The sequence below is a fragment of the Triticum urartu genome, chromosome 4A (genome assembly GCF_056163025.1).
Source record: "Triticum urartu cultivar PI428250 chromosome 4A, HENAU_Tu73, whole genome shotgun sequence".
Taxonomy (NCBI): Eukaryota; Viridiplantae; Streptophyta; class Magnoliopsida; order Poales; family Poaceae; genus Triticum; species Triticum urartu.
In genome coordinates, this window is record NC_141876.1 from 28,466,477 (window position 1) to 28,478,617 (window position 12,141).

At 51.8% G+C, this 12,141-nt stretch overlaps 1 protein-coding gene across 1 annotated transcript; it reads right to left on the reverse strand.

Annotated features, from left to right (window-relative positions):
• Positions 1 to 1,708: 1,708 nt before the first annotated feature.
• On the reverse strand, positions 1,709 to 5,337 carry LOC125550399 (putative inactive receptor kinase At1g48480). The gene is made up of 2 exons (XM_048713392.2): positions 3,585 to 5,337; positions 1,709 to 2,733 (listed from the first exon to the last, which is right to left on the reverse strand). The coding sequence occupies exons 1-2, from the start codon at positions 4,945 to 4,947 to the stop codon at positions 2,084 to 2,086; spliced, it is 2,013 nt and encodes a 670-aa protein (XP_048569349.1). The 5' UTR covers positions 4,948 to 5,337; the 3' UTR covers positions 1,709 to 2,083.
• Positions 5,338 to 12,141: the final 6,804 nt, after the last annotated feature.

Here is a 12,141-nt window from a genome sequence, read left to right on the forward strand (position 1 = left end):
TTCTTTCCAGAAGGCACTCGACAGCATCTTTGCGAGACCATCGCATCCAGACCGAAAGTCACCACCAAACAGTACCGCTCTATCCGTAACACAACAATAATTCACATTTATTCGTTTCCCGGGGGTGGACTCTTTTTATGGCATGCTGGAAAAGTCAGGGGCCGTCGCCCTCGGCTTCACCTACGACTCCGAGGGTCGCTCTTGGGCGGCAACGAACTCGACAGCTTGGTGGCCCGAGCCTCAGTACATGTCTAGTCCCGAACCCCGGCGTCAAAGTCTCTCACGATCAGCTGTTTTTCTTCTACTTTTCCATTGGTCAATTCTGAAGGTTCTAAGTTCCAACGCGACAGCGACCGGGAGATGATTAAGATGGTCAAGTACTGTGATTAAGACGGTGCTGTGCGTCGTATCGTCATCGGCAGGTGGTGCCAAGTACGCAGTACTACGAGATTCTTTCGGTGCACTTGTTTTTTCTAGAAGACGCCGATATACTCCCGGTGGTATTTTTCTAAGGCGTGCTGAGGAATGAATGCCTTCTTGGCCCGTGTCAGAATTGCTCTGCTGTGAGGTCAATGGTCGAAACAACAGTTTTGTTTTTCTACTCTGCTGGAATGTAGTAGTACGTATGTTCCTTTAGTTAAAGAAAAATGGCGGGGGAATGTTCTTGAGGTAGGAGCCAATGTAGACTACATAAAGGAGGTAGAGATGAGCATCACCGTCGCCTTTAATCTGAAATCCTGAAAGCAAGCATCTCGTCAAGTTAAAGACCTCCCCTACGTTTCCATTGTTTCACAATGACTTTTACTAAAAACGAGATGGGATGGGATGGGCTTTCGCGCGGGAGACACGGAGAGGATTTCGCGCCCTGCAAGATTTGAAGCATGGTCCTGCACAGCTCCCTCCCTCCGCAACTGATTCAGAGCGAGCAGGCGGGCGGTCCCTCCCGCGATCTCCCCGCACCCGATCGATCCTCATCACATGGGCGCAGGGGTCCAGACTCCGGAGGCAACATGTGACCCGCCATCGTCGTTTACCCGCGAGAAGTGGGATCTCCCTCGTCGTCGTCCGGTGGGGCACGCCCAAAAATTGCAGGTGGCCCAGCCTACCAGAACCATTGAAACGTAGTGAAACCCGCCCTGACATCGGTCAGTTCCGTGCACAGCACAGACACGTACGCACGCACGCTGCTATGCTAGGGTTGGTCCTAGCGCTGTCGCGTCCACGATGAACCAACCAGGGAAGATGGTTGTTCGTTGAGCGCTTGCCATCTACCAGGGCCAACAAATCGTACCGGCTGCTACGACCGAGATGTCGAGATTGGTCATCTAGATAGCAACCACAATAGATATCTTTGAATCATAATCAGCATCAAGAACCTCTGGTTTTGCTCTCTCGATCGATGGATGGATCCCAGCATGGCTGTACCTCCCAACTGTTAATCAACAATGAGAAGCGATGATGAGGAGCAGGCAAGTCGCTATGCGCATCAGGCGAAATTCAATTCAGTTTCCCTCCCTGTCCCTGTCCCTGCCAGTTCAAAACAGTCCCGCTCGCCCCGCCGAAAGCCGAAAGCCGTGCCACCCGACCCGGATCGAGACAGACACACCACGCGGAAGCTTTCAACAACAACTGGAGCCATCCAAAGCACCATGCATGACCCACACACACACACACACAAAGCCACAACAAGAACTGGACACCAGGCAGGTAAACTCACGACAAATGGTTTTCGCCAACGAGTTCCAGGCAATTTGATCAGGCTGAGTAATTACATGGGGATAGCTAAAGAACCAACCTAATCAGCTAGAACAATGGCTAGACAAATTAAGCAATCGCACAGTCGGGCATGCATTCCATCCCTAAACACCACCACACAATCACCCACCACACAACAGACACAGTCAGTCAACAACACCAAGACAGACGACGACGACAACGAATCCGATATTCGCTAAAAGGAAGAGATGAAAAAACAGCCGGCTCCGCCGTCGAAGAAGAAGATAGCATTCGTCAAGTCTATGAACGGAATGAATGTGGGCTACAGCGACAGGCAGCCGGCTCCTTTCTCTCAGGCCATTAGAGATCACGGCGAGGAGGGGCCCTCGACCATCTCATCGCCCTGATTCAGGGCGCTCTGCTGTTGTTGATCAGTTTCTTCGGCGCTTCCACCTGACATCTTGATCTCCTCGATCCGCACGACGACATGGGACATCGTCGGACGGGCGTCTGGGACCTGGGCAACGCAGTCTATAGCGAGCTGTAGAAGCTGAATCATCTGTTCTTCGGAGCTCTGGTTCCTCAGGAGCTCCATGTCAAACACCTCCGCAGTCCACTCAGAGCGCACGACGGACTGCACCCACCTGGGCAGGTCGACGCCCTCGTCGTTAAGAGCAGCCTGGCTGGGGGCCTTGCCAGTGAGCAGCTCCAGCAAGAGAACACCAAAGCTGAACACATCAGCCTTCTGGGACACCCTCCGGGGATCAGTAACCTCTGGAGCACGGTATCCAGTGGCGCGAGAAGGTCCAGATGATGATGAACCAACAAGGGTGGCAAGGCCATTGTCTGAAACACGTGCTTGATACGTCTTCGACAGGAGGATATTGGATGACTTGATATTGCCGTGCGAAGTCGAAGAGCTTGTAGAGTGGATGTACTCGATCCCACGGGCTGCAGCCAGGGCAATGCTTGATCTTATCGTCAAGTCAAGTGGGGTACGACCAGAACCTCTGCTCCCTGCGTGACAAAAAATGATCACCATCGTGTGCGATTAGAGTTCAAGGTTCATCCATTACATGGTCAAGTGACACAATGAAGACACAAACATAATCAATGAAAAAACTACTGCTCCACCAACTACAACAGCTTCCCAAGATTTTGTTTCCTCTAATCAACACAAAAATATACAAACAAAGAATAGACCTAAAGTAAACAAAAAGAACAGACTTAACCACAATTGAGGAAAGAATATGGGACTATGAAAAGCAATCAACAGTTCTATTCAACATTCTGAAAAATTGGAGCAGATTGGTAACCCCAAACCTGAAAGGGAGCAGTTGACTGCAATACAAGTATTCTAGCCACAAACATAGTCCCAGACCACAAGGAATAGTACTAAGAATAATCAGACTATGATTTTAATAATAATACCCAATAAAGAACACTTAAAATCCAAATACTTAGGATATCAAGCAAATAAACAAGATCTGCAACAAAATTAGCTTGACGTGTCACCTTCGACAAGACACACGTAGACTAGAGATAATCAAGCCATGACAGATGTAGTAATAGCTACACCCTCTGTTTCTAAATATAAATATAAGACGTCCGGTCGGCTCAATTTGAACAGCCAAAACGTCTTATATTTAGGAATGGATATAGTACAAGACAATCGCCCCTCAACAACTGCAATCCATTTCTCAAACATTTACGAGAAAATCAAGTACCACTATACCGTTGCCACGGACGAAAAATGCGAAAATAAGATACTCGCAAGCACTAGCATAACATATGCAGAACGGTAACAATATAATGATCAGAGTATGAGTACATAAAACTGTGAAGGCGCTGAGATGTGAAATTCTCACCGTGCAAGACTGCAGAAAGGCTCCCCATGGGCATGAAGTCGTACACAAGCAGCTTCTCATCTTTGCTGTAGTAGTAAGCACGGAGAGGCACGATGAACTCGTGCTGAAGCTCGCCAATGTCCGCAATGCGGTCACGGAACTCCGGCTCGGACATGGTGACATCCTTGAGCCGCTTCACCGCCACGGTAGCGCTGGATTCAAGCACCGCCTTGTAGGTCGTCCCAATGGCACCCTTGCCAAGGACCTCGGCCGACGCGCGCAGCAGGTCCTCCAAGTCGAACGGTTGAACGGCGGCCGCTGACCCGAAGAAGACCAGCTTCTTCCCTGAAGTCGATTGTTGACCACTGGGGTGGCCCACGGTAGCCATAGGCGCCACGGCCGCGCCGCTGGGCAACTCTGGGGGTTTTCGGCCGCCGGGGATGACGGCGGGGGATGGAGACGGAGGCGGCATCTCGAGGGCCCGTGTCTTGGTGCGCCCCGACCTGCGGCATAGGCAGATGAGAAGGAACAGGAGAAGCGCGGCGCCGACGACGGAGGCTATGGCGATTCCGGCAATGGCGCCGCCGGAGAGCCTGTTGCCCTTCTTGTCATTTCGTTCGTCGTTTCCGCTGTTGGGGATGTTCGTCCCCGGTGTTGTCGGCGAGGGCGTCTTCCCCGCCGGAGCCGGAGAAGGAGGAGGGGCCTCGCCAGGGCAAGGGCCCAGGGGGCCGCCGCAGAGGGACGACATCCCGAGGAACGCCGCGCGCGGCCTGGAGCGGAGCGAGGCGGGGATGGATCCGTTGAGCCGGTTGAAGGAGACGTTGAAGTCGCGCAGCTGCGGCAGCGGGAGGTCGGGAATCTGGCCGACGAAGCGGTTCTCCTCGAGGAGCAGGGTCTTGAGCCGCGTGAGGTTGGCGAGCGCCGGCGGGATGGCGCCGGAGAGGCCGTTCCCGCCGAGCGAGAGGTGGACGAGGGCGGGGAGCGCGAGGAACGCCGGCGGGAAGTCGCCGGAGAGGCGGTTCCCGTTGAGGAAGACGCTGCGGAGCGCGGCCATGGCGGCGAGGTCGGCGGGGAGGGCCCCGCGGAGCGCGTTGAGGCGGAGGCTGAGCGTGTGCAGCGCGGTGAGGTTCCCGAGCGAGCCCGCCGGGACGGCCCCCGCCAGCGCGGCCCCCGGCAGGCGCAGCGCCGCCACGCGGCCGCCCTCGCAGGTGACCCCCGTCCAGGCGCAGACGGTGGTGGGGTCGGCCACGTTCCAGGCCACGCGCTGGCCCACCGCCGCCCGGAAGGCGACGAGCGCCCGCGCGTCGGACGCGAGGTCGGCCGTCGCCGCGCCCCACGCCGCGAGAAGCGCGAGGACGGCGAGGGCCGCCGCCGGCGGCCGCATCGCGGCGGTGGGGTGGGAGTGGGGCGGAGGGACGGGCGGGGGAATGGGCGCGGGCGGTGTGGGGTGGCTGTTCCGGTTTGGGGGGCGGGCTGCTGAACAGCGAGCGAGGAATGGGGCTGGGGTTGGGTGGGAGTGGAGGGAGGGAAAAACCCTAGAAACTCCCGTGCGGATCTGGCGGCACGGCCTCTCGGCCGGGTTTTATTCCGCGGGGGTTGGGGTTCGGCGGGCGGCCGCACCCGGGAACGCGCGTTGGCTCGTCCGTTTGGCTCCCTCCCCGGCGAGGGGCGTCCTAGATTCCGCTTGACGGGGACGGGACCGGGCGACGACGGGATCGCGACACCGCAGAGGCCTCGCCGCCTCGGGCCGCGCGCCGAACAAATGCGCGCCGCTCCGCGTGCTCTGCGCTGCGCTGCGGGGGGGGATTGTTCTGAGCCGCGTCAGTTTCACTCTCTGCCTGATTTTCCCCCCTCCCTACGGTTTCATTTATCCTTACATGGTTAATATTTACTGCTCCTCCAGCGTTTGCCTGTGCTGTTTCCGGCGATCGGTCGGTCCAGGTCAGAGCGGCCTCTCCGTGTTGACTGGTGCTGCCACGGCGTCCGTCTGTCGTCACAACGGACGCTTGGATTGGACTGCCGTGCGGCACTGGTGAACCGACCGGGCCGCGGTTTCGTCCCGGAGCAAGCAAGGAAGCGGATTCTGTGATGCCGCGCACGTGCCGGCCGGTGGATTACCGGCCGATTGCGGGCGACTTTTTACTCGATGATCGTCTCGTCATTGGCCAGGGTGAGACCCTTGCCGTGCCGGGTGTTACAAAGCACCACTTTGGGTCGGCGTGGCTGGGTGTGGGCGGGTGAAACCATCGCCATCTGGCAGATGAGCGTCACTGGCGCCACGTGTCTCCGTGTCGTCCTCCCAGGCTACGTGTTCGTCGCTCGATCCCGTCCTGCGTCATCATCCCCGCAGGGTGAAACCCTTGCTTTGCTGGCGCTTTCATTCAGCGATCAGCAGCCGTTTTCTGTTTTGGTGTAGCACGTCTGTCCATTGGAGAGTATATTAGAGAATGTGTTTGCCATGGTCAGCGTTTGGCAGGGTTCGTTCGTCTACTCTACTCCTGCGTCAATGGCTAAGAAACAAAAGAGGATGGTTCTAAAACACATTGCAAATAGTTAATAAAGTAGTGAATATACATATGAATGCACTAGTAAAAAAAAGGAAAAATCCTAGAAACTCCCGTGCGGATCTGGCGGCACAGCGGGCGGGTTTTATTCCGCGGGGATTGGGGTTTGGTGGACGGTCGCGCCGCGCTGACCCCAATGGATGGATGGACGGAGGTCGGAATGCGCGTTGGTTCATTTGGTTCGCTCGGTTCCCTTCCCGGCGAGGGGGGGGGGGGGGGTCCTAGATTTCGTTTGACGGGGACGGGAATGGGGAACGACAGGACTGCAGCACTACAGAGGGCGGGCGCCGAACAAATGTGTGTTGCTCCGCGTGCGCTGCGGGGGCAGGCAGGGATTGTTCTGAGCTAGAGCAGTCGCGTTAGTTTCACTCTCTTCCTGATTTTCACTCTACAGTTTTCTTTACCTCGATGCCAATTCTGGAGCGTATACATGGTTAATAAAGTACTGAATAAACATATGAATGCACTAGTAAAAAAAGTTATACAAATTGTATGTGGGGGCCATGGCTCCCACCACCCCACCCCTAGATCGGCTACTGGCGTCATGGGTGCTGCTTGTTCAAGTATATGGAGGGCCTATCACCTTTTCTTTCTCCCTTCCATCTTTCTTGGCGCGCTTAGGCTCACTACACAAGTGTATTGCATGATGAGAAGAAAACAAGAAAGGTGAAGCGTCCAACGGGATTACGGCCATTGCTTGCATGAGAACTAAACCCTATGAGCCCACGCATGTGCGTGGTGTGACGAACTGAAGAGGGGTAAGATCTTCTAAGAAAATCGCATGCTACCCCTCCAATTTGCTCTTTCGCATACGGGTCCGAAGTTACATGTGGGCTAATTAGGAACAGTGGGAGTACATGATAGTTTTGAATGGGTGCATGCTAAAGTATACGGCGGGCATAAGATCTTTTATTTCTCCCTTTCATCCGCCTTGGTATGCTCAGGCGAACTACATGCGTGTGTTGCATGAAGAGAAGGAAACGTGGAAGGTGAAGCGTCGAGCAGGATTACGGCGATGGCATGCATTGGAAATAAATACTATGAGTACACGCATGTGTGCCGTGTAGCGATCGTCTAAAAAAATCGGCCACCACCACTCTTGTTCGCTCCTTGGTGTCGACGTCCAAAGTTATGTGCGGCCTAATAGGAATGGCGGAAATACTCCTACAGTAATGCAGGGAAACAAAAGACGATAGTTTCGAACGTGTGTTTGCTGAAGTATATGGTAGGCCTAGGATGGTCTATTTCTCCCTTTCATCCGCCTTGGCGCACTCAGGCAAACTACATGCATGTGTTGGACATAGAGAAGGAAAAAAAGGAAGGTGAAGCATCGAGCAGGATTACGGTGGTGGCATGCATTGGAATTAAATCCTATGGGTGCACGCACGTGCGTTGTGTAGCAACCTGAAGAGGGGTAAGATCGTGTGATAAAATCACTCGCTACCCTCTTGTTCGCTCTTTGGTATCAATATTCAAAGTTATGCGCAACTTAATTAGGAATGTGTGGAGTACTCCTGCATTAATGACGAGGAAATGAAGGCATACCAAAATGGATGCTTGTTGAAGTATATGGTGGGCCTAGATCCGTTTCTTTCTCCCTACCATCTTTCTTGGCGCCCTCAAGCTCGCTTCAGGCGTGTGTTGCTTGAGGAGAAGGAAACAAGGAAGGTGAAGCATTAAGCAGGATCACGCCCATTGCATGCATGAGAATTAAATCCTACAGTTACATGTGTGTGCATGGTGTGGAAAACTAAAGAGGGTAAGATCGTCTAAGAAAATCGTCTCCTACCCCTCTAGTTCGCTCTTTGATATAGGGGTCCAAAGTTTTGAATGGGTGCCTGATGAAGTATATGGGTATCTGCTGAAGTATATGGTGCCCCTCCATAAACTTTATTTCTCCCTATCATCCAACTTGGCGCGCTCGGGAAAACTACACGAACATGTTGCACAGAGAGAAAGAAACGAGGAAGGTGAAGCGTCGAGCAGGATTACAGCGGTGGCGAGCATTGGAATTATATCCTATGGGTACACACATGTGTGTCGTGTAGCGACTTGAAGAGGGTAAGATCGTCTAAAGGGGTGTGTTTGGTTCAGAGACTTTTTAGTCCTAGAGACTAGAAAAAGTCCCTAAAAAGTTCCTAGGAATCAAACGGAAGGGACTCGGACTAGAAAAAGACTCTACTAAAAAGTCTTTTTTTATTAGTCCCTGGGACTAAAAAAAGTACTAGGACTTCTCAACCAAACACCCTCTAAAAAACCGTCCACCACCTCTCTTGTCCGCTCCTTAGTACCGACGTCCAAAGTTAGGTGCGGCCTAATAGGAACAGTGGGAGTACTCCTACATTAACGACAAGGAAACAGAAGAGGACAATTTAAAGGTGTGTCGGCTAAAGTATATGATGGGCCTAGGATCATTTGTTTCTCCCTTTCGTCCGTTTTAGTGTGTTTGGGAAAACAAAATGCACGTGTTGCATGGAGAGAAGGAAACGAGAATGGTGAATCCTCAAGTGGGATTACGGAGGCGACATGCATGGGAAATAAATCCTATGGTTCGACACGCACGTGCGTCATGTAGGGACCTGAAGAAGGGTAAGATCATCTGAAAAATAGGTCACTGCCCCTCTCGTTTGCTCGTTGATATCAATGTCTAACGTTATGTACAACCTAATTAGGGACGGTGGGAGTATTCCAACATTAATGACAAGGAAACAAGAGAGAGTAGTTTTAAACGTGTGCCTGCTGAAGTATATGGCGGGCTTCGGATCGTTTATCTCTCCCTTTCGTCCACCTTAACACGCTCGGACAAACTACAGGCACGTGTTGCACAGAGAGAAGGAACACAAGGATGGTGAAGTGTTGAGCGGGATTACGGTAGTGGCATGCATTGGAATTAAATTGGGGAACGTTGCAGAAAACAAAAATTTTCCTACGATTTCACCAAGATCCATCTATGAGTTCATCTAGCAACGAGTATTCAAATTTCATCTACATACCTTTGTAGATCGTGAGCGGAAGCGTTCACTAGAACGAGGATGAAGTAGTCGTACACGACGTGATCCAAATCACCGATGACAAGCGCCGAATGGACGGCACCTCCGCGTTCAACACACGTACGGGACGGGAGACGTCTCCTCCTTCTTGATCCAGCAAGGGGGAAGGAGAGGTTGATGAAGATCCAGCAGCACGACGGCGTGGTGGTGGATGCAGGGCGTCACGGTAGCAGGGCTTCGCCTATACCGCGCGAGAGAGAGATGTAACGGGGAGAGGGAGGTGGCAAAGGCTGTGGTCTGAAGTCCCTCCTCTCCCCCACTATATATAGGAGGGCCAAGGGGGGGTGCGCCAGCCTAGGAGATCTAATCTCCTAGGGGCGGCGGCCAAGGGGAGGTTTCCCTTCCACTAGTGGGACTCCTCCCCTATGGAAACCCTAAGCGCATGGGCCTATAGGGGCTGGTGCCCTTGGCCCATATAGGCCAAGGCGCACCCCCTATAGCCCATGTGCCCCCCCGGGGTAGGTGGCCCCACCCTGTGGGCCCCCGGGACCCCTCCGGTGGTCCCGGTACAATACCGATGACCCCGAAACTTGTCCCGATGGCCGAAATAGCACTTTCTATATATAATTCTTTACCTCCGGACCATTCCGGAACTCCTCGTGACGTCCGGGATCTCATCCGGGACTCCGAACAACATTCGGGTTACTGCATATACATATCTTCACAACCCTAGCGTCACCGAACCTTAAGTGTGTAGACCCTACGGGTTCGGGAGACAAGCAGACATGACCGAGACGACTCTCCGGTCAATAACCAACAGCGGGATCTGGATACCCATGTTGGCTCCCACATGCTCCACGATGATCTCATCGGATGAACCACGATGTCGAGGATTCAATCAACCCCGTATGCAATTCCCTTTGTCAATCGGTATGTTACTTGCCCGAGATTCGATCGTCGGTATCCCAATACCTCGTTCAATCTCGTTACCGGCAAGTCACTTTACTCGTACCGTAATACATGATCCCGTGACCAGACACTTGGTCACTTTGAGCTCATTATGATGATGCATTACCGAGTGGGCCCTGTGATACCTCTCCGTCATACGGAGTGACAAATCCCAGTCTTGATTCGTGTCAACCCAACAGACACTTTCGGAGATACCCGTAGTCTACCTTTATAGTCATCCAGTTACGTTGTGACGTTTGGTATACCCAAAGCACTCCTACGGTATCCGGGAGTTACACGATCTCATGGTCTAAGGAAAAGATACTTGACATTATAAAAACTCTAGCAAACGAACTATACGATCTTGTGCTATGTTTAGGATTGGGTCTTGTCCATCACATCATTCTCCTAATGATGTGATCTCGTTATCAACGACATCCAATGTCCATAGTCAGGAAACCATGACTATCTGTTGATCAACGGGCTAGTCAACTAGAGGCTCACTAGGGACATGTTGGTGTCTGTTATTCACACATGTACTACGATTTCCGGATAATACAATTATAGCATGAATAAAGACAATTATCATGAACAAGGAAATATAATAATAATGCTTTTATTATTGCCTCTACGGCATATTTCTAACAGTCTCCCACTTGCACTAGAGTCAATAATCTAGTTACATTGTGATGAATTGAACACCCATGGAATTCTGGTGTTGATCATGTTTTGCCCTAGGGAGAGGTTTAGTCAACGGATCTGCTACATTCAGGTCCGTATGTACTTTACAAATCTCTATGTCTCCATCTTGAACATTTTCACGAATGGAGTTGAAGCGACGCTTGATGTGCCTTGTCTTCTTGTGAAACCTGGGCTCCTTGGCAAGTGCAATAGCTCCAGTGTTGTCACAAAAGAGTTTGATTGGCCCCGACGCATTGGGTATGACTCCTAGGTCGGTGATGAACTCCTTCACCCATATTGCTTCATGTGCTGCCTCCGAGGCTGCCATGTACTCCCCTTCACATGTAGATCCCGCCACGACGCTTTGCTTGCAACTGCACCAGCTTACTGCCCCACCATTCAAAATATACACGTATCCGGTTTGAGACTTAGAGTCATCCAGATCTGTGTCGAAGCTAGCGTCGACGTAACCCTTTACGACGAGCTCTTCGTCACCTCCATAAATGAGAAACATTTCCTTAGTCCTTTTCAGGTACTTCAGGATATTCTTGACCGCTGTCCAGTGTTCCTTGTCGGGATTACTTTGGTACCTTCCTACCAAACTTACGGCAAGGTTTACATCAGGTCTGGTACACAGCATGGCATACATAATAGAACCTATGGCTGAGGCATAGGGGATGACGCTCATCTCTTCTATATCTTCTGCCGTGGTCGGACATTGAGCTGAGCTCAATTTCACACCTTGCAACACAGGCAAGAACCCCTTCTTAGACTGATCCATATTGAACTTCTTCAATATCTTATCAAGGTATGTGCTTTGTGAAAGACCTATGAGGCGTCTCGATCTATCCCTATAGATCTTGATGCCTAATATATAAGCAGCTTCTCCAAGGTCCTTCATTGAAAAACTCTTATTCAAGTAGGCCTTGATGCTGTCCAAGAGTTCTATATCATTTCCCATCAAAAGTATGTCATCCACATATAGTATGAGAAATGCTACAGAGCTCCCACTCACTTTCTTGTAAACGCAGGCTTCTCCATAAGTCTGCGTAAACCCAAACGCTTTGATCATCTCATCAAAGCGAATGTTCCAACTCCGAGATGCTTGCACCAGCCCATAAATCGAGCGTTGGAGCTTGCACACTTTGTCAGCATTCTTAGGATCGACAAAACCTTCCGGCTGCATCATATACAATTCTTCCTTAAGGAAACCATTAAGGAATGCCGTTTTGACGTCCATTTGCCATATCTCATAATCGTAGAATGCGGCAATTGCTAACATGATTCGGACGGACTTTAGCTTCGCTACCGGTGAGAAAGTCTCATCGTAGTCAACCCCTTGAACTTGTCGATAACCCTTAGCGACAAGCCGAGCTTTATAGATGGTCACATTAC

Excerpts from the sequence above, each read along its gene's own strand:
- LOC125550399 (XM_048713392.2), bottom strand. The coding sequence starts at position 4,947 with ATGCGGCCGCCGGCGGCGGCCCTCGCCGTCCTCGCGCTTCTCGCGGCG. Across the intron at positions 2,734-3,584 it reads CCTTTCTGCAGTCTTGCACG|GGAGCAGAGGTTCTGGTCGT; the intron begins GTGAGAATTTCA and ends TTTGTCACGCAG.